General features: G+C 35.9%; 1 protein-coding gene across 1 annotated transcript in view; it reads right to left on the reverse strand.

The window, feature by feature from the left end:
- LOC132154892 (sickle tail protein homolog) overlaps nucleotides 1-23,156 on the reverse strand; it is a 61,538-nt gene extending 38,382 nt beyond the window's left edge. Inside the window, exons 1-2 of the mRNA XM_059563615.1 lie at nucleotides 22,452-23,156; nucleotides 4,585-4,865 (exon numbers count right to left, since the gene is read on the reverse strand). Coding sequence (XP_059419598.1) covers nucleotides 4,585-4,865; nucleotides 22,452-22,632 — 462 coding nt within the window. The 5' untranslated portion in view covers nucleotides 22,633-23,156. The remainder of the gene's footprint in view (nucleotides 1-4,584; nucleotides 4,866-22,451) is intronic.
- Between the last annotated feature and the right edge of the window lie 412 nt (nucleotides 23,157-23,568).

A 23,568-nucleotide genomic window follows, 5' to 3' on the forward strand; every position in this document is an offset into this window, starting at 1 on the left:
AGCTTTTCATTTTATATTTTTAGTTTTAATTTTAGTTTGAGTAATTCTGTTATATGCGTTTGCTATTTTTATTAGTTTTAATTTTTTTATATTTCTTTTTTATTAATCTTACTTAAACTTCAAAGTCAATAAGGCAACATTTAGCATTTTCATTTCATTTTTAATTTTTTATTTTATTTCAGATTTATTTAAATTCATACATTTATAAGTTTATGAACTGTGCATTCTGAATGTCAAGATGTGAGCAGTGTGATACCGTCATAAATTTAAATGCTCAATTAAAGGCCACAGAAAGGTCAGAGAGGAATTGTGGAGAGATGCTAAATAGCCAGACACAGCCCTATTCAGTAAACACTCAATACCCGAAAGAACAAAAAATAAAAAATATGATATTAAAATCCTTTATTTATTATTTAACCACATTTGTAATTTATGTGCCTATAGAGACAAACTGAAAACAATAATCTACTGATCACAAGCGTGACTACAAAATAAAAAAAACGTATGGTAGTCTTTTGATTCCTTTTCTGTTTCACGACAAAATCGTCAACACGTCTTTAAGTCGATTACGGCTCAGTCCTGTAATTTAACTCACATTAAAAAAGAAAATGGAGTGAGTTAACTCCAGTGGCACAAAAGCAGTAAATGCACAAAGACCAATTAGTGTGCTCTGGCACAAACATGATCCTTTTTTGTAGCCTATTTATTTTCAAAGACCAAAGTGTATCACCGTGGTTATCCTCACAATAACACAATTTAAGCCTATACAGACAGCAGACATCGGATGATGTATATGTTCAGGGGCTTGGCAGATCCTGATGCAGACCCTGCTGGAAGTCATTGCTCCCAACTCAGCAACAGAAAGAAGCGACAGGCAGAAGGCCACACATACTGAGTCAGAGCGCGACTCATCATAACGGCAGCATGCACACTGACCTGCTCTGACATGCACACCTGCCAGATTACCACCCTGCATGACCCTGAAGGAACTTAATCCTTCAATACTGCGCTGCTTCATTTTCCACTGTGGTTTTGGTGACAACGCAATTATGAGGTCAGGACAGAAGCACACAATTACACCTTAGACTCAACGTTTGACGCAGGCATTTCCGAAAGCATCTCGAAACACTTCTGTAAACATCTTTTCAGAACTATATTTAAATCAAACCATTATTTTGTACGCTTGACTAAGTTTTTGTGCAGATTAGTTTGAGCTTGTGTTTTGACCGAACAATGCTACATTGTGCTAACTTAGACACTTTCGATCTGAGGTCTTATGTTATGGAAATCTAAAAAAAAAAATACTGTTGCACCTTTTGGAGGATCTCTGCTGACAAAAAGATTTAGAGACACGATTTTTTAAAAGTTGATCTTTTAACTTGAGCAACAGGTTTTTAGTGGAGTGTAATGTGCAAAACATTGCAAGAGTGAATTAGTCAAAAACTTCTAACACATTTCCAATGAAAAACTATGAGAAATCAGATCAGTGGAATGCAAGAAAAAAAAGATACACATTTTTAAAAAGTTGACATTTTAACTTGAGAGCCAGATTTTTTGAACACTATATGCATGAAACATTGCAAAAAGTTGCAACAGTCAGAGAAATACATTGAATGCATGTTTTTTTTATAGAAAAACTACAAAAAGCAGTACTGTGGAATGCAAAATGTGAGACACTGGGAAGTATAATTCAAATAACTGAAGTGTATTTGAATTTGACATGTCATGAGCGAGACTGCAAAAGGCACAAGATGCAAGTCCAGTGGCCAATGAAATTCGTCTAGAGCATCTTAACATACAAAAACAATGGAAAATCACCACAGTGGAATACAAAAAACATATTCTGTGTGAACAGCCCTTAAGAATACAATAGATCAGCTTCATTATTCACATTACTGCTGCAGTGACTCCACATTCACCCAATACTTCATCCTTTGGCTTTGATGGAGGTAGGTGAACGCGCCCATTATGCAGGCAATACTAGAAACCTCTTTTTAAAGTTAAAATCTATGTTGACTGATGGAAAACAGTGCTCTGGCAATTCATAGGAGGCAGATCCAAAAATCTTTCATTCTGAAGATCCAGGCTGAGACTTGAAGGTGATGAATATGAGTTTGATGTTATCTTTGCACAGGTGTTGCATTGTGAGATGACTAACAATCGCTCCGGTGTGCACAGAGCAAATAATAGGCTTTTATGTTCGTTTGTAAAAACAAAGTGCATGAAACTGTACTCAGATTAATGATGCATGACAGCTGGGATCATTTTAGACGTGCACAATTCAAATATACGTTAAACATTTCATTGTGTGGATTAAATAAAATAAACATGATTGCATTCTTAAGATTGCTTAAGGATAACCCTGAAAAAAAAAACACTTGTTGAAAGTGTTACTCTTATTATCCAGATCCAGGTGCTTCAACTGCACCCTGCAGACCAGGGATCAAATTTACACGTATTTCACACGCATAAGCAAAGTGTGCTGACATACGCTCACACTCGGGCACTGTCAGAATGCATTACCTGCAGAATGCCGAGAGAGGCCTGAATACAGCAGTTTAAAGCGTAAGGGTGGGCTTGAGGGGGCAGCTTGTATGGTTCACTGCACTCTACTCTAATCACAGGCAGATTAATGGCCACAAACCATGCTTCATCTGAGCTGGTCTAATGCCAGGTCTTTGAACGCACTAGCAGGGGCAGATAAATCATACATCATTCTCTCTGGGTCTGGATATTACTGAAGTAAGAAAGAGCGAAAGGTGGATGAAACACACACCCCTTCAGTTTTATTCAGTGTCAGGGGAATGATATGATATTACTCACGGCTGTGCAGCCACAGAAAAAAAAAACATACCAAGACTATGATAAAAAAAAAAAAAAAATCAAGAGACAGACACACTGCATTGAAAGGAACCAGCTATTGGGAAAGCAAATACGTTAAAAGAAGACCCCCAATGGTCAGGTGATCAGATGCTAATATTAGGGTAACACTGCACTTTTTACCATGGCAATCATACATTATTCCGATGACTTTAAAGACAATGCGTTGATTCATTAGCTAAAAGCTCATAATTTAGTTAAATTGTATAATGGACGTTAACTATTAAAAACCTATACATATAAAGTAAAATAAACATAAGTTTCCTTACTTAAAGAGTTGAGACAAGCCTATTGATTACACAGACTGACTTGACACTGTAAAACAATTGTAATTTTAGGCTTATTTACAATACCTTGATGCAAAACCTCCACCTTGATTCTTCACACAAAGAAAGACATATTCCAGATAATAAATAGCAAATGCCAATAGCAAGTCCGTTAGTGTGTCTGAAAGTAGATGTAGATCGCTGCAGAAGTTTGTCTGTAGTGAAGTGACGATCTTTAAAAGCCGTGACATCAGCGCCGTCTGCACAGAGACACACCCACCGACATGAACTTACCTGAAAGACTGGTTGGGCTACAAAAAAACCACTGAAGCAAGGTGGTTGCGAAATGTCCCTTTCCATCCCCTTCGTGTTTACTACATCTTAAATCAAGATAGCGACATTAAGTCCTGAAAACATTAGTGAGGCTGCCTATTAAAGTGTAACGCGACTCTTTGGAGTATTCAATTCTGATTGGTCAATCGCAGTAGGCGAGTGGCCGTATTCTGTAGTATTGTCTCTACTAGTATACTGATAAAATAAAATATTACTCAAATCAGAATTTATTAAAAGTTGATAACAACAACTGCAATTTAATAAATATAATCCCATCTGTAATTATCACATGTAATGCGGTCAGTGACGTTGCAGCAGCGCTCAAAGTTAACGCGCTTTATTTTAGCCTACATTCCGCGTCCCAGACTTCAGATGGGTTTCTTTGGGTATGTTCTGCTGTGTACCTGCTTCATTTGAAAGCAACTAGCCTACTAATGGTGTAAAATTCTACAGCTTTGGATATCTGTAGCTACGTGAGCGCAGTCAGTCACCTGGAGGTGACTGATAATACATTGATTGCGTAAGCCTATGTTTACGTGACATATACTGGCTATAATTTAGCCTACCTTTTATATTTATTTAATTAATTAAGGTGTACGTTAAACAGTTTATTCACATTTTATTTTTTTTATTTTTTTTATTAATGTAACAGTTTATTTAAGCATGCATAAAAATAAACCTGCAACAGTCCAAGCTGTGACTACACCACTCAAACTTATCCATCCGGCAAAGATACAATGAAAATGTCAAGCGGAAACTAGCTGCAATAAAAATGTCAGTGTTCCTTGATACATGTGTAGGTCAGAGTAATGGAATGGTAACATATGTGGAGAGGGGCTAAACCAACTGTAAAAGTTCTTCTAGCAAGGCATGGACCAATCTCTTATAGAACTATGTCATCTTATGGAATATCATTGACTGGGATGACAAAATGTAATGATTTACACAGAAAACAATGGATTTTTTTCTGTGCTGTTACCTTATTTTATCATATGCTTTCATCTGTTTTTGATGTTGCCATTTTGATTTGACTTTTATATTTAAAAACCTGATTTAGCCTAAGCGAAAAAATATTCAGCAGTTGATTTGGGCTGATTAAGCTTACCTGGTCTCTGAGTCTTTCCTGGTGCCCCATAATGACAGAGGCATGATGGGGATATTTCTGTTTTAAATGCTCAAGAAAGGCCTCTTTCTTGTGGTCCATGTTGTAGGACTGCATGACGATCACATCCCCGGCAGTATGAGGCCCTCCTACTGTGTGTCTCCTTGGCACAGTGTGAGGGGACCAGGGGTCTGTCTGCTCGCTCTCATCTGCACTGCTTTGTTTTCTGCTGTTTCTGTCCACATCCTCATGGGAGCACATCCTCTGGTTGCTTCTCGCTAGCTCTTTGATTAAAGGCATAAGAACATATACAAAGGAATACAGATTAGATAGGGACACTCAGTGGGCGGCTGTACTTGGCTTGAGACCTGCAATTAATTAGTGTGATAAGCAACAGAGTCAAGGCAATGACTGGCTTAGAGTCGGACAGCTGCTGGCCAAGAGAGCAATTATTGAGCAAAGCTACAAACAGGCCATTTGTTTCCCATACACAGCTTGCTCCTTGCCAAAAGAGGTCTCAGTGAACTCAGTGTGATGGCTCATTATTAGCCCGGGCTGACTGCATGGCACCGAGGCCCTCCAGTGGGGAGTCAAACTACTGCAAACAACAGTTTGATATACTTTAGAATTATTATTCACATGCACTGTTGTTATTACCAACTAAAACTAAGAAAATGTAAACTGTTAAAAATCATGGTATAATGTTTCATAACATAAACTAGTTAACATGAACCAACAATGAACATTTATTTATATTAATCATTTATTTATTAATTCATTTTAAAAATGTATTTGTTATTTCTATTTGTTAACATTAATTAATGCATTGTGAACCAACATGAACAAACAACCGGCAGTTGTATTGCTGCTAACTATAACATTAACAAAGATTTAAAAATGCTTTAAAAATATATATTGGTCATTGTTAGTTTATCTTAGCCAATTCGTTTACTAATGTTAACAAATGAGAACTTATTATAAAGTGTTACCAAAATCATAACCATATTGTTATTTGAAAAAAAGCTAAAATGAAACAAAATATAAATATTAGATGAAAAGCTTAAACTTAAATGAAATTTATAAATGTTGTCTTGTCAACAAATAAATAAGTTTAAATGCAGTACTAAAATGAGTCAAACTAAAACTGAAATAAAAATACATAAAAGTTAAATATAGCTAAAAATAAATAAATACTTATTCCAAATATTAATAAATACTATGTAATAGTATATAAATAACACTGAAATACCACAGCTGTTCTGTTATATTGTGAATGTGCATTCAATAGACATATGTAAAACAATATGATACAAATAATTCTTATACAATAAAACAGCTTTACAGGCCTTTTCGAATAATTTTAGATATAATGTACCATGCTACTTGATATATTGCAAGCACTGCACACATCCTTTTAAATCAATACATTTCTGCAAAATTAATTTTCATAGTTTGTGGAACCTGTAGGTTTTGTTTGGGTGAATGTTCCAACAAGTTTACTGTAAAGAATTATTGCATCATTATTGGCTAAGACAGACATATTCCATCATTGGAAGCTAATGAGAGACAAGCAGTAATCCCACTTAATTTCCTTTCTCATGGTAGCCATTCTGGAGTCTCGGGCTTCTTGTTAGGGAAAGAGTTTAATGCTTAATGAGGACATCTAAAAACCCTGTGGTATGTGGAGGAATTTTCTCATTTTTTATTGTGCTGCTGTCCTCCCTTTGTGGATAAGCTTCACTGGAAAACATTAAGAGAAAAGAAGAGGAACTTTATGGTCTTTCATGTGACCTGTAGTTTGTAGTGTATGAAAAATGAATATAGGGACTGAGACGATCCATTCACAGACAATTGTGGTGAGATTTGTGCTTTATGTAATTTTTTTTTTACAGGCCTAGTATTGTTGGACATTTAAAGGGATACTCCACCCCAAAATGAAAATTTTATAATTAATTACTTACTTCCATGTCGTTCCAAACCTTTAAAAGCTTTGTTCATCTTCGGAACACATTTTAATATATATTTTGGATGAAAACCGGGAGGCTTGAGACTGTCCCATAGACTGCCAAGTAAAATACACTGTCAAGGTCCAGAAAAGTATGAAAGACATTGTCAGAATAGTCCATCTGCCATCAGTGGTTCAACCGTAATGTTATGAAGCGACGAGAATACTCCACAAGGATGCACTGTTTTCTTTCATCAAATCAAATCAAAGCATAAATACTTTGTGGCACGGCTGACACAGTAGAGCGTACGCTGTTTGAGTGATGTGGAGAGACACAGAGGAGACTGTTGACAAAGGAATTGTATAATAAAGTTGTTATTTTTGTTTTCTTTGCTTACAAACAGTATTCTTGTTGCTTCATAATGTTACGGTTGAACTACTGATGGCAGATGGACTTTTCTGATGATGCTTTTCATACTTTTCTGGACCTTGACAGTATAACTTACTTTGCAGTCTATGGGAAACATCCTGGTTTTCATCCAAATTATCTTAAAATGTGTTCCGAAAACAAAATAAGCTTTTACAGGTTTGGAACGACACAGGGGTAAGTGATTAATGACAAAATTTTCATTTTGGGGTGGAGTATCCCTTTAAGGTGTCATACATTTCTTTAGTAATGGTCTGCTGAAGCCCTTTAACTTTTCCTGACGTGAAATATCCCCAGCCCATTGCTTACTTATGAAAAATTGGACACTAAAAGAGTTGTTTCCTCACAGAGACACTTTGAAAGAAAAATCACACTGTCAACAGAACTGAAGAGGGTCAGACTGATGAAGATGAAATTGTTGCAGTTTGCATGCCTTTGCGCTTATTCCCCATAAAACATAATTCATGAGAGAATATAAATAATTTTTTTCTAATTTTTGTGCAGAACCTATCATATATTGTGAATGAGGTATGTTGAGATGGAGTGATAACTTACATTTGTACTACTCTAGAAGAAAAATGAAACATTTTTACTAGACGCTTCCCATTTCTGACCAGAAAAGAGATTCCTTCCATTTTCACCACCCATTTGAGAAAAAACTTGCTTGGTGTGTGCTCAACATCAGATATCTGGATGGCCCTGAGAGGAAGTGGCTGTAGATAACTGATGATGGCCAGCTGTTCCTGTGGTGATTATGTATGAATGCCTGCTTGTTGTTGGACTAAAGAAACAGTCACACTCCTCTGAAAGTTATCATTCATTCTGTACATACAGATAGATATACGACAGCAGTTATTCTGAGGAACATGAAGGATGTCTGTGTTGTTATGCACATCAGCAATTGTTTCGCAAATGATCTTTGGTGTAAGGTTCAAATTTTGTAAAACCTTTAATGTAGAATTTCTCATGATTTAAGATATATTATCAATATTATAAATATAATGTTTTTGTAAATGCAAATACACTATATACACTTATTATGCCATCAAGGCTGCATTTATTTGATCAAAAATAAAGTAAAAACAGTAATATTGGGAAATTAAAAGGTAAAATAACTGGTATATTAAAATGTTATTTATTTTTCTGATGGCAAAACATAATTTTCAGCAGTCATTACTCCAGTCTTAAGTCTCACATGACCCTTCAGAAATCATTTTACAGTAATATGCTGATTTGGTGATGAGGAATAATTGATTACTATTATCAATGTTAAAATCAGTTGTGCTGCTTAGTTTTTATGTGGAAACCATGATACTTTTTTGCAGGATTCTTTGACAAAAGTTCAAAAGAACAATGTATATTTTGAAACATTATAAATGTCTTCAATGAGACTTTCGGTCAATTTAAAAAAAAATCCAGGCCCCAAACATTTGAATGTAAATAAATAAATAAACAACATTATATAATCTTGTGTATTGAAACATTATTTTGGTCAAAAATTTGTGATACCCGATGTGTAAAAAGATACAGTTAGACAATGAATAAATTACTTTTTTTTTGTTATAGGCAGTGAGCTGTTTATTAAATCTGTAAGATTTGTTGAAACATGTATGTTGTATCTATCAATTTATCCATCTATTCATCATCTATATTATATTTTTATTGTATTTTAATTACTTCAGATGAACAAAAGATGGGCTAACATTATCTCCAGTGGTATTGCAAAGCCCCTCTGGGTAACTTTCTATGTTTGCGCCCAATTTAAGAGTATAACTCTCCCTTTAATGGTCTTTTAATGTTATCCAGTTCCAAGTGTATGGGTTATTAAAAACCTCCCCTTATATCCTTTATTCTCTCTAATTTATACTATCCTCAGTAAAACAGACGACCACTGGAGAAAATCCAGGTCTGAGCTGGTCAAAATTGTCTGTCATTTTCCAAGCTTTAAGGTCATTTTATGGAGAGGATATCCTCTCTTCACTCACAGATGTTATTTATGCACTTGGGACTGAATGACAAACCTGTATCTCCAAAACCTAAGCATTATGGTGTGGACTTCAAGCTGAGTTTGGCTAATGTCTCATCTTCCATACTAAGCTAAAAGTGTGGAGGATTTCAATAGGTTTGGGTATTTGCAGGCCTGGCATCACAAGTATTTGCTTTCCTCTCAAACGGAGGTAAGTGTTGATTCCTCTGCCTCTTTCGTGAGAGTTTTATGCTTGAAAAATTAGATATAGCAGTCAAATACCATGTAGACACACACAAAATATTTATGGGGTCATTAGGGCCATACATGAGATTCATTGTGTGCTTTTTCCTGATCGAATATATATGCCATCTGAAATCCAATTCATTAGATATACAGTACAATTTATAAAAATGTTTCTACAGAAATGTCTGCTGAGAATTCATATTTACCATCACAGGAAGAATTTATATTTTAAAATGTATTAAAATAAAACTAATAATATTTCACTATACTGTTTTACTGTTTGTGTGTGTGTGTCTGTGTGTGTGTATATATATATATATATATATATATATATATATATATATATATATATATATATATATATATATATATATATATATAATTTATTTTTATTTAATAATATATCTAATAGTATTTATTTATTTTTTAGTGAACAAATAGTCAGTGAAACTTTGATGAAATGACATCTACAGTTATGTCATGAGACTCATTCATGATATCCACAGTGAGACAATGATTTTTTTCAGCCAAGGCCATTATTTGTCTTCCCATTCTGAGGGGAAAGGTTTTTTTTTTACGTAACAAGGAAAACTTTCCCTCACTGGAAATCAACTTCTAACTGGCATTGTGAATGTTCTTATTATGGCATTGGACATAACTGGCATGGTTAGAGTATTTTGTGTCTGCCATCTGCCATGGCTTGAATGTTTGACTGCAGTGTGTTGTGATTAGTATTCAGTGTACTGTCTTCAGTTGAGAATCCTTAAGTATTCTGTAAAACTGAATAGTCATAAAATGTGGGATTTTTTAATGACTTGCTTTCGATCAGTTTTCACTACAGTGCTTGCATTAGGTGTTGGAGTCTGTGCTATCCATGATAAGCAGCTTTGCATACTTACCTCTCTGTCCTGTTATAGGAGGATTGCTTTATCTTTTAAATCCTAAACTGTGTTTGGCATTCGTTTATAGTCCAGGAATAAATGCTCTGAAGTGTTAGGTAACTCAAGGGACACTGTGTGAATGAAATAAAACCAACACATCCATCATTCTCGTCAACTGACTTGCTGAGAATGATTCCCTGACTTGTTCCAACAGATCCTCAGCTATACAAAGTACAAATTCCATATAACAATAGAACATTGACATGGTGAAGCTAATCCCTGGAATCTGACATTGTATGATTAAATGATTTACCACAAATGTCTATAATATAATGTATCAGTGCCATCTAGTGTTTAATAAGACTGAGAGTTCTCATATGTTACGATTGGTTAAACCTGGAAAATAAAATATGGAAGAAGTGTAAAAATAAAGTTATTTTACTTTTAAAATCAAAATGAAAATAGAGTTAAATATTTTCTTAAGAAATATTTGATAGTGGCAAGCCACAGTGTCTAATAATATGGTAGGAGTCTGTATTATGAGTGTTTTTCTTGGCCATATTTGAGCTTCACACATTGAGAAGAATGTACCTCCTTTGTAAAACTTATTCCATGACCTTGCAATTTTTTTTGGTAGTTCCTCTCTCACAGTCTAAAGTAGACAGTGTCCATAGAAACCTGTATAGTGCTTTATTAGCCAAGAGTATCAGTCTCTCAGTGTATCAACAGCATATTCAAACCAAACTGTTCAAACAGGCAGAACTTTTTAGAAAGCCAAAATACTGAGAAAATTCAACTTCAGGCTGTTCGACTCTGCTTTCCATCAAGAGTTGGAATGTATCATTAGAGATTTGACTATACCAAGACCAAAGGATGTTTATATGAGCCGAGAACTTTAGTGGCTGGAGTGCAAGTGAACTCACATATGGATAAAAATTAAAGTCGAGCTACACTAGTCTCTTCACTAAAAGAAAAAAGTCCCCTTTTTCATTGCTATTCTGTGAGTGGAGAGCATAGGAATTTTCCATTAACCTGGTACTACACTTCGCATATCAGGACACCAGCTTCAACACAGGCAAGAAATATCACACAGGTCAGATCCCCCTTGCATAGTATTTTCCATTTATTTGTCCTTGACTGTTTTTCCTGTCCCCTTGTAATTCACACAGACTAACAATAAATCCAAACCAACTCGCATCATCTAAAACTAAAACACCATGAAAAATGGCTGCAACACTATACTTTGCTGGGTTGCCAAAGTTATACAGCTGCAGGCCAGCCACAAATTTATGAATACACAAATTGTATTAATTAATATAAAACTCTTACAATCATCTACAAATTCACTGCATGAAACCCTATGAGTTTTGGTGATTATTACTTCATTGTTTATTGAGAAGCAGGTTCACATCTGGACTGATAGAGTGGATCATGATCATCAATAGCATTAAGTTAATTGAACATAAACACAACTCTGAATGTCTCTGGGTGACATTTTTCAAAGGGTGCTAGGCTACACCAAAGCATGTATTGCAATTAATTTCCTCCTTAATTTCCTTATTATTTAAATGTTTTATATTGATTTTAATTAGTAATTTCCTACCCACAGTCTCAGTATAAACACCACACCTGTTGTTGGAAATACTTAATGTGCCATCTCTGCTCTCTAACTCAGGGCAGGCACAATCACGTTGAATACAAATCCTCAGCAAAGTCAGCAAAGCAGTGGAATGCAACCCATCTAGCGCCCACTCGCACAAATGCCTTGGCTCAAAAGATTTGGGCTGACGCATTGCCATCAGCATTTCAGCAGACCTCAACAACAATTAAGCCTCATCAACCAGTGCTATTTCATAGACCATTTAGCTGGCCCACAGTAGAGGCCTGCATTCTTCTCCATTAGGACTCACATCTCTGTTGATGTATCACAAATCTGAAAGCTGATTTCAATACTGTGGCAATGTCTGCGGGTTACTCTGGCACAGCCAACTCATTACTGAAACCATCATTTATTTACCTGTAACAGCTGGTTCATTTTCTAGCTCATAAGCAGAGCATTTTAAAATTGGCATTCTATTTTATTTTGAAACATTATATTTTGTGTTTATCTTGAAATCTCATTTGATTCATTTGAAGAGATTTTCACTTTAGAGTCAGCATGAAATGAAAGATTATGTGTTTTCCAAATGTCATAGATTTTCCTCCACGAATGCTTACTTTTCACTTTTTTTCAAAAGTCAAACAGTCCAGTCATTTAGTCTGCTCATTTTTGAGTGCAGCGCCCACATCTCAAAATCCAGTCATAACCACTGGATTTCTTTAAAAGGGGACAGTGAATAGATTTCAAACACGTGACATTTGCTCTGATAATATGATCATCTTTAAAACACGGGTACACCTCAAAACATCAGATTCATCCACGCAGAAGAGCACAACCAAAGCCCAGCTCACATAATTACCAAAACAATGTTCATTGTAAGTAACTTGCATTGTTATGCTTCAACCCCTAGAGGGCCAAAAGTTAAATCATTCAAGTTAAAACATTCTGGGGGAAGCATAAGGACCATTAAAAATACTGCAGTTGGATGCTCCCCTTTAAGTTAAAGGAATAGTTCACCCTAAAAAATGAAAGCAGAAAACAAGAATGAAGAGAAAGTAATATTATAGACATATGTCTCATATTGTTTAGCCAAAAGCAATGGTTTAAAGTTAAAATGTCTTGATGAATCTGTTTATTACAAATATGCAGCTTGTTTCTTCACAATATTTATTGATCATCTGAAGTCATGTGCATTACTTGTGAATTATTGTGATGTTTTTATCAGCTGTTTAGACTCTTATTCTGACGGCACCCATTCACTGCAGAGGATCAGTTAGTAAGCAAGTGATGTAATGCTAAATTTCTCCAAATCTATAAACTTATCCACATCTTGGATGGTTAAAGGTGAGTACATTTTTCAGAAAATATTCATTTTTGTGTGAACTATTTCTTTAAAGTTATAAGTGTAAGGGTATCCTCACCATGTGTTCTCTTAACTTAAGAGCTTTGTTGAAAATAGTTGCAGTGTTTTTGACAGGCATGATATTTCCTACTAGAGGACAAAACTTCATGTTAATGTGACTGCTTTATTACGCAATAAATGATTGCTTGGCCTACATGTATGAGAATATATGACAAAAATAACATCTTTACTGCAAATGAGGTGAGCTACACCCCCCTTTGTACATTTCCCACTCTCATCATGCCAGTGTCAGTCTTTTGAAAGCATAGTAGACTGAGCCAAACACTGTTCCTCTTATTAAATCATACAAGCACACATGTGGTTTGCCAAAATAAAGCATGACTTAAACATTTCCTGAGAAGTGGAACAAGAAAACATTTCTTGAATTTTAAGGAGTTAATAGTTGCCACACACCACATTAAATACTGTCAAAACTTTTGGCTCCATGCTGTTACCTTTTTAGAAATTAAAATGTGGAGTCAATTTTTCATATCCAAGATCATCCAATTCAATTAATCTGCTGGATTGATTCAACCGCCCAATTCCTGAACATCAATAACCTGTATATGTTCTGCATAAATAAGGATTTGCCTTAAATACAACAGTACAACAGAGTTAGGTAGATTAATAAGTATCTACCTTTACATAATGTGCTCGTCGTGTTATATATTGCGGAATCTCACTTTTTAAAATGGTTCAACGACAAAAACGCTTCGCAAAAAATGCTGAAGTCCACATAACTGCAGCACACACACTGTCGCCACACACTACATAAAACATGCCATAGAAATCTCAATGATAAATTTCAATATCTGCAAGTTCGTAAGCAGCAATTCAAACATAAAACATAAGCATCCCAAACCACTGCTTATGAAATCTATGTCCATTGATAGGTGGAATCTAGTCCTACAAAAAAACAAACAACAACAACAACAAAACTTACCAGCTCTAAATGTCCTCTGAGATTGTTTGCATATCCTGTTCGGCGTGAGGCTCACACTGCCTCCCTCTATTAAATATGTGTCTCGCCCACTGCTCTACTCTCTGCTCTACTGAGCTGAAGTTTATGTAAGTTAGGTGTGTGTGGGTCGGAAATGCAGCAAAAAGGAGGGTCTGTTGTAAGACTAATGGCATTCCTGTTCCTGAAACCTCACATTTGTATACTATCAGCAAGGATGGGACAGAGGTGACAGAGATTACTGCCTAGAAAAGGCACAGACAATTAGTTAAGAATAAAAAGTGTTTATGTTTGTGGTTCCCGAGTGTTTGGACACAGGTTACGGCATCAGAGGTTTAAGACAATGGACACAGTAAAGCCAGTAAGAGCTGTCATTCAAGTTTCAAAGCACAGCTCTCATTCTGTCAGCAAGGGGTTCGTTTTTCAGCAACAAACCCTACCTGTGACCCGGAACAGACAACAACAGAGGTTTCGACAGCATTTTAAGCAATGCTTAGAAGAGCAGGGCAGATTTTGTTACATCTCTTTTTCCACTGGTTCCTGCACCCTCTCTTCCTGTCCATCCACAGATCAAGGCATCTAGCCAAAACAACAGTGGCTAAACAATACAATGAGATAATATATCAAAAACATTCTTTTATTATTATATATACAGTACTGTTTAAAGGTTTGGAGTTTTTTAAACATGTTTTAAAGTAGATTTTGTATTTATTCATTTCTTTTAATAGGCTTAAGTCTCACCTAGGCTATACACAAATATAATAAAATATTATTTATTATATTAATATATATATTTTGAAATATTATTACAAATTAGAATAATTGTTTCCTATGTTAATATATTGTAAACTGTAATTTATTACTACGAAGGCAAAGCTGAATTTTCAGCAATCATTACTCCCGTCTTCAGCGTCACATGATCCTTCAGAAATCATTCTAATATGCTGATTTGGTACTTGAGAAACATTTCTTATTATTATAAATTTTAAAAACAACGATATAGTGTACATTATACACTACATTATACAATTTAACAACTTTTAAAACGTATACTATATATATATATATATATATATATATATATATATATATATATATATATATATATATATATATATATATATATATATATATATATATATATATATATATATATATATATATATATATATATATATATATATATATATATATATATATATATATATATATATATATATATATATATATATAGTGGGAAGTCGTGGCCTGGTGGTTAGAGAATCGGACTCCCAATCGAAGGGTTGTGGGTTCGAGTCCCGGGCCGGCAGGAATTGTGGGTGGGGGGAGTGCATGTACAGTTCTCTCACCACCCTCAATACCACGACTGAGGTGCCCTTGAGCAAGGCACCGAACCCCCAACTGCTCCCCGGGCGCCGCAGCATAAAAAATGGCTGCCCACTGCTCCGGGTGTGTGCTCACGGTGTGTGTGTGTGTTCACTGCTCTGTGTGTGTGCATTTCGGATGTGTTAAATGCAGAGCACAAATTCTGAGTATGGGTCACCATACTTGGCCGAATGTCACTTCACTTCACTTTTTTTATAATCTTAAATGATAGAAATAAAATGATAGTGAGAATCATAGCCTGAGACTTGTAAAATATTTTCACAACAAACAGAGAGTCCTTTCACAGCACCCTTTCAAAAGGAACACATTTGTGTCTTAAGGGTCCTCATTGATCCCTTAAAGGTACATATTAGTAACTAACTTTTTCTCAGAGTGTATTTTTTTCCTAATGTACAACTTCTTTCAAACCTGCCCTTTTGATATCATGCAACATTCCTTTCACATCCAAATCCACTCTCTCTAGCCACTTTTAACATTTAAAAGAAAGACTAAGAAAAAAGTGATAACAGAAAATCAACTTTACAGTCCAATGGGCAAAAGTGACATTTATATGAAGGGCTGCCCAGAGGACATCATATTGTTAGGCATTCCTCTTTCAGCACCATTAGATAGACACCAACAACACAGATAAAAGTCCCTGAGCAGGTCAGCTTTATTCAACCGATGAGAGAATTAAGCGCTGCCACAGCCAAGTTTACACCTCTAAGCTGTTCACTAATGGTATTCTGTTTCCAAGCTAACCCATAAGGAGGGTATAAATACACCAGGTCTCTAGGATACAAGACACTTCCCTGAAACACTTTCAGGATTTGTGTTTTAGTAGGATAAGGGGAATCTGCATCACTCAGCTTCGTTCAGTGTTAATGTACATGTTTGGTTTTGTTTTACCATAGTTATATATAAGAAGTCAAAAAAAAAAAATTCCCAACAGCCATTAGTCATGTATCATTATACATATTTTTACTCTAATGTGTCTTTGCTGGATAAAAGTATTAATTTTTATGCCCCCACTTTTTGAATTGTAGTGTATCACAGTTTCCACAAAAATATTAAGCAGCACAACTGTTTTCAACATTGATAATAATAAGAACTGTTTCTTGAGCACCAAAACTGCAAATGATTTCTGAAGGAACATGTGACACTGAAGACTAGAGAAAAGAGTGGAGAAAAGATAGCTGAGAATTCAGCTTTGCCATCAAAGATAAATTACTTTTCAAATATATTAAAATAGAAAATTATTTCACAATATTACTGATTTTACTGTAATGCAGTCTTTGTGAGCACAAGATACTTATTTTAAAAACAAAGCATAAAAATTCTTGACTAATGTATATGTTAGTCATGCACTGATTTGTAGGAAACATAAAGGATGTACTGTATATGGAGAACTGTCTCAGTCAGTGTGTTGATTTAAAACTAAAAGACTGCCAAAAGGATGTGACACCTAAGAACAGCACAGTGTATGGAGGGACACAGATGTAACAGTGGCGGTGGAGGGCTCTCATAGGTTGACAAAGCCAAGCTGATTGATCTAGTTCACTTGTGCCCAGAAGCAGGGTCCTCTGGACTGCCATGCTGCAATGGTTCACTACACTCTCAGCGAGCATGTACATGCAGCGCACATCAAAAACAGCACAGATGAGAAGAGGAGAAATTCATTATGGTCCTGAGAAGGATCCCTTCTCTGCTGTTTGCACCTATTGAGAGCTTCTGGCTGGGCGAAGACAAGCACAGAGATAGGGAGCCATTGTAAGGTGGTTAAGAGAGCAGGAATGAGGGACACTCATCTCTTTTTTATGCTGTTGCAAAACATGACATCATAGCTTGCGGCTTGTGGACTAGGCAGTGCACCAAATTACCAGCCATTCGTAGCAGTCTATTAATTAACCATGCAGTGACAAATCTAATCTTAAAGCTGAAAATGCCTATGATAAAAATAGGATTCAGCTTCAAAAAACACCTCCAGATGGCTACGAAGATTCACATGAGAAAATGAAAAAGCACTCAAAACGTTACTGGAAGTCAAGACAAGGACTCAGACATAAAGAACCCAAACACCTATAAAGGTTCAAGACAGTGGCTTTTGATCGGTTAGTTCTGGCTTGTTTGGCAGCTTTGGGAAACTTAGTGTTGTCCTTGTATGACAGCTACAAGATGCTTCTGTGATTTGACAGCATCTGTTGGAGTTATCTAAAAGGACAGTTTCAGTCAAGCATAAAGATGACGTATTCTGTGTTAAGCGCTGTGCAATAACAGCTTTTAAAAAAAAGCTTTTAAATGAGGATGCACATAATAAACTGTATTATGGCATACTTGATGCATGTGTTCAGACCTCAGTATGTGCATTAGTAATTTCTTGGCTCATTATGCACTTTAAAGCAATTTATCACATTCCATTTCATCACAGTCCTTTAGTTGGAATAAAATAGCATCAGATACATATTGCTTGATTTATTTAATTTATTTGGCATAAAAAACTACTACTTTTTTGCTGCTTGTTCAAGTCACTTTGTTAAAAGGATGTTTTTTTTCATAAGTTTAAACTTCCAGTAAAAAACTAGTTTTGAGTTTGGTATGTTAATCTTGGATTTAGTATGCTTGTCATGTCTCTTTATTTGAAAGTTTTTATCCTGGTCCCCAGTCACCTATTTAAATTTTGCAGGTACTTTCACTGTAACTTTTGCTAAATTGGCATGACTGTAACTCCCTGAAAATACCCTAAAAATAGCAAAACCAGCTATCTGGTGCTAGCTAGAAAACCACAAAGTCAAACTTATATGTCTCTATGTGTGTGCAGAGAGCGAAAACAACATTATGGAGAAAGGGAAGAGGTAGAAAGAGAAACCAAACCACAGCATTTTAAAAATATTACATGACCTCCACTTATGATAATGGATAACCTCAGGAAACGGTCTCCATTTAATACTACACACCACTCATGCCAGTTACAACACTTAAACCTGTAACACTGTGAGTGACTGATTGTTCCAGATTGACTTTACTCACATCTCAGGCTTTCTCAAAATCCAATAAAAAAAGTGGCTTGACTAACAACAGAAAATACAACAAAAACCTTGACAAGACCAGCCTCACCTGGCAAGATGTCTTTGATGAATCATCTTTCCTGACTATAATGAGTAGGAAATAAATCTCTGAGAAGAAGGATAGCGCAACCTGAGGAAGAGCTATTGCCGTCTTCTCCCTCAAGTCACCTCTAAGTCTCATTATAGCCAGTTTTTGTTGTGAGAGGGAATATGTATTTTTAATAACTCAGTCTGAAGAGGCCAAGCTAAGCAGTGTGGATCTTGGCCAGCTCAGGCTTTGAAGTAGCTGTGGTTCTGACAACAGTGAGCACTGATATTGCTGGGCTTAGCTACTACATAACTCGACAAACTGGACTTGATTGGAGATTAGACTGAGTGCATGCTCACAGTAGCTTTAGACTCCAAATCATTATCAGAAAATTGCACAGAAGTGGCCTGTACATTAACCAGTCTTCTGCAGTTCTTCCATGCAGAACATGCTGCTGAATGACAGGAATGTTAATGTGGAAATATGTGGAAATATATACAATTCAATCTTGAATTCAATTCAAACTCCATAATTTACAACATAGATTTTTTTAGGTTGTTGTGCTCTGCATACTGTGGGTTTTCTGTGTTTTGCTCCAAAGCTGTGAGAATGCCATAGAGCTAAGTTGGTGGCAGGAACAAAAATGAGGTTGGACAGGGCAGCAGAGAGGAATGGGACAAGACAGGCACACATCCTGTGTGGGATCACACTGATGTCAAACCATATCGCTTCCTGCTGATTAAGCTGACGTAACGGCACATGAAGATTTGGCTTTTCCTGTGTTTCATTAGTGCTTCAAAGACAGATGCAGGGAGGTTATATAACTGCAGAGCATTACACTAGGCACATGAAGTCACACTAGGTAACGGCACATGAAGATTTCATGATTTAAATAACTAAGTTGAAAATATATAACATAATACAGGGATTGGAACTGGTGAAGCAAATCATTGTGAACACTTACGTGAAAGGTAAGAATGAACTGTTTCACTAGAATTAATCTTTCTAATGCTACAAATATGAGAAAGAGGAGTTTTAAATTAGCCAATCTACTAGAATTAATCTGACATTCCAACCCTAAATAAGAGAGAAATAGAGAAGACCATTTAGACAAGCTTGTTTGATTATATATTTGAAAAAAAACCTACTGTATGTAATGACCGGTTGTGCTATACAGCTCCTTAAAAAAGGGTACCTACATACTGGAAAAATATGAAACTGTCACAAAAGTTAGTAGCCTCCCTACTTGTAGTTAGTTAACAAACCCCCACTTTCAACAGAGTGTAACAGTGATATTTAAGTAGTTTGAGAGTGTTATGAAACAAGTGTATGAGTGGGAGGGCACTAAAAGTACTTTTGATGTGATTTGTTTTGATTGGTGGAGATTTTTTTGCAGAATCTTGGGTAATGTAGTTTTTCACCAGGAACTCTACTGTTAAACACAGTTATTTAAAGAAAGAAAGAAAGAAAGAAAAAGAAAGAAAGAAAGAAATAATATGTGGTTCAACAACAGCACATAACAACTTTGTAGCTCACAGTAGGTATGTTATCGTTCAAAATCAATTCTTCAGTGGAGAAACTGAATGAAAAATATAAGAAATATAACTTGACTGTTACACTCTGTTGCAGTCAAACTGATGTGACAACCATTCTGATTAGCTATAAAAGGAAAGACCACACCCCCAACTCTTTTTTTGCTCGTTACAGAGTTTTGGACTGCCACAAAAACAGGTGTGATATCTCAGGTGCACTTTTTGCTAAAAATGCATTTTGGAGTTCAGCTGAATAGGAAAAAAATCATTCTTCATAAATATGAACTGCAGTTGAGTGCACATATAGAGCCTTTAGTATTAGGTGTTAGTTCACAGAGGCGAATGGAGCTGCAAGTTTTTCAGAGGAATCTCTTTCAGCACATTTGGAGCCTCTGGGGGTAGAAAGAACTCTAAGAGTCTAAGAGTGTTGGATTCTGTGCCTGTGGAAATGTCATGTACTGTATATGCAGCGGCGTGGCAGGATTGGTGCTGTCTCTGGGATAAATCTCTGTTTTAACAGTCCTGACGGAGGGAATGGGTGACAGCAGGGGACAGTGGTTCTAAGGCTGTGCCTTCAATCTCATACCTCTCTAAACAGTGTGAGTAAAAATCATTGAAGTGAAAGAAAACTGTTTTGGCATTTGAAAGTGACTGGAGACTGATAACATAAATAAGCATTATACATGAAAAAGAAAACACATCAGAACAGCAAATAGCAGTCAAGTTGAAAGCAGGTAGTAACAGATAAACAATTTACATTTTTTACCGTCCAAAATTAATATAGTAGTACTGTATAGTAAAATAATTACACTTTACAATAACTTTTCTAATTGAATTTATATTTTAAAAAAAGTATCAAACTCTTCTGATGGCATAGCTGAATTTTCAGCAGGCATTATTCCAGTGCCACATGACCTTTCAGAAATTATTCTGCTATGGTGCTCAAGAAACATTTCATATTATTATCAATGTTGTGCTGTTTATTATTTTTGTGGAAACCCAGATGCATTTTAAAGGATTATTAGATAATCAGAAAGTTTAAAAGAACAGTATATATTTAAAATATATATTTTTTATTTTGTAATCAAGTAAAACAGTAAGTCACTTTAAATCTGTAACTTTGAATTGAATGCATCTTTGCTGAATAGAATATTAGTATTATTACTTTCAAATCTTACTGACTCCAAACTTTAAAATGATATAGATTACAATGGAAAGAAAATGCATAATAGTAAATGTGTGCTCAAGTGGGTAACTTTTAAAACAAGATTTCTTAAAGATTAAAAAGCACCACCATGTACCCAGGATGCTTTGTGTTTGTGTAACTTACAAAATTTGTACTGAATTACTATTTATAGTTAAGTGTATTACTGGAATTGGATTTTAAATTTCACATTTGCTATTTGTGTTATGGAACTTGTATTACAAATAATGTAGCACCTGATAACTGGCTTTGTTTTGTTTGTGTATGTGTTACTTTCATCTTGTGTGTGTGTGTGTGTGTATGGGTGTACCTGGTATTTTTTTAGTCCCCACTAGGAAACAAGCTTATAAATCTTACAAAATTATGTTTTTTGAAAATTAAAAAATGCAGAGAGTTTGGTGTGAGGAGTAGGTTAAGGGGCAGGTGATAGAAAATACAGTTTGCACAGTATAAAAAAAAAAAAACATTGTGTCAATGGGATGTCCCCACAATGAAAGGAATACCAGAGTGTATGTGTATATGTGTTTCCAGTGATGAACCACAAGAATGTCTTTTGTGGAAGGTGTCTGATATAATAATAATTGATTTGAGAAGCCTCAGTCCCTGTAACTATTAGCTACCATGTGGTTTCTAAACTGACGTAATTAGTGCGATGACTGTTCTTCAAAACCTTTGCCTAACTGCACTGTCAAAGCTTGTAAGTCACCCACTGACATCAATTGAGAGGCTTTTTAGAGATCATAAAATCAACCTACTGTAAATAGACATCAAAATCAGTCTGAAATAGCAAAGGTTGATGAAATCTTCTGGCTTATAAACCATTTCTAATCATTTTATGCTAAAGGCAGTGTGTTCAGCTACCTATTCAGTCACTTTTTAATTAAAAGTGTGTGGAACTCTCAGTGAATCTAGTTGAGAGTTGGTTAGCACTGAGATCAAGTGATGTGAGAGAATTTGATGATGAGGAGGGGAATGTAGCTAATCAGCAGAGTGAACACTGAGGGTCAAACCCCTGTCGTAATCCCCCCATATAGAGAAGGCATCAGCCAAACTATACAAGTGCACTCACATGCTGCAGTCAGTAATACCTTACAATATCTCCTCGACGGGTAGATCTAAACTCATGGCAGAACCGTAAGCAAATCTGTATGCGCTTGCATGGTCATATGTCTAATATTTTGTAGTGTGACATATATCTAATCAACTAAGTGCAATCATGCTAACACCAATCAGATGTAGGAAGCATAATACCTGGATTGGAAACCACTGGATTGGTGTCAGAAGGTTTCTGGGGTGGTCTGGATCTCACCAGGTTGCCCTCATTGCCAGCCTTCATCAACCTCTCCCCGATGACCAGCATGTGTGAGTGGTTACCTGGAGGTTCCTTTCGGGACTGCTTGGAGGGTTTGACCAGACGTGAAGGTTTGGACATCTCTCCAGGGTCTCCTGAAGCACTCTCGTAAGGGATTCTTCCAAAGTTCTCCCTTCTTTCTAAAAAAAACTGCTCACACCTTCACCTGTCCAAACTTTGCAGATAACCTCACATCCAACTAATTAATTTGCTGTTCTTCACTGTTAAAATTCATTCTTGCTCTGACGAATATTGGAGATTGAAACACATTGAAGTAGTTGAGGATTCCTTGAAGAGAACCATCTGCTCAGCTTCAGGCACCACAGTGAGGACACAACTGAAAACTTGAAGAACTGAATCATTGAAAGAGCTGAGGTTGTTAAACTCTATCGCTTTGCAGAAACGCACAGCATGCTGATGTCTAATCACTTCTCCCGCTTTGGAAAATGATCCTCCTAATAATCCAGCACCAGGCAAGCATCAGGCTCTAATCTACTTGTGTAGTTGCTGAAACATAGTGCTCTTAATGCAGATGTAATCTCTGTGTTAAGTCGCCATGCAGATTTAACCAGGGAGGCAGCAGGGATGATCACTCTGTCTCAGTAGGCTTCCTACTGCTGTGCATGCAGACCAGAGCCACAGCTAAGTCACACTCTGGCAGTGAGAAAGAGAGAGAGTGAGAAGAGAGAGAATTACTCCCATGTGCATGGTTGTGATAGGCTAAGAGTCCTTGTAACCTCCCTCCCCGCCTTATCCTTATGTAGTGAGGGCATGTTGTACTGCTCTGGAAGGATGAGCGCACAGGTAATCTATCTATCCAGCAAACAGCAAATAACAATGATACAATGATACAATTAATTTCCAGTAGACCAATTTAAATCCTGCCATACATTTTTGTTCAAGAAGCAGTTTCATTCAGGTATACATTATGCAACTTTCAGATTCTAAAGCTGAGGGGGAAATTATTTTAAAGCTGCTATAACTGAGTGACTGTAATATTTAACTATTTAATAATGA

This window comes from Carassius carassius, chromosome 12 (assembly GCF_963082965.1).
Source record: "Carassius carassius chromosome 12, fCarCar2.1, whole genome shotgun sequence".
Classification (NCBI taxonomy): Eukaryota; Metazoa; Chordata; class Actinopteri; order Cypriniformes; family Cyprinidae; genus Carassius; species Carassius carassius.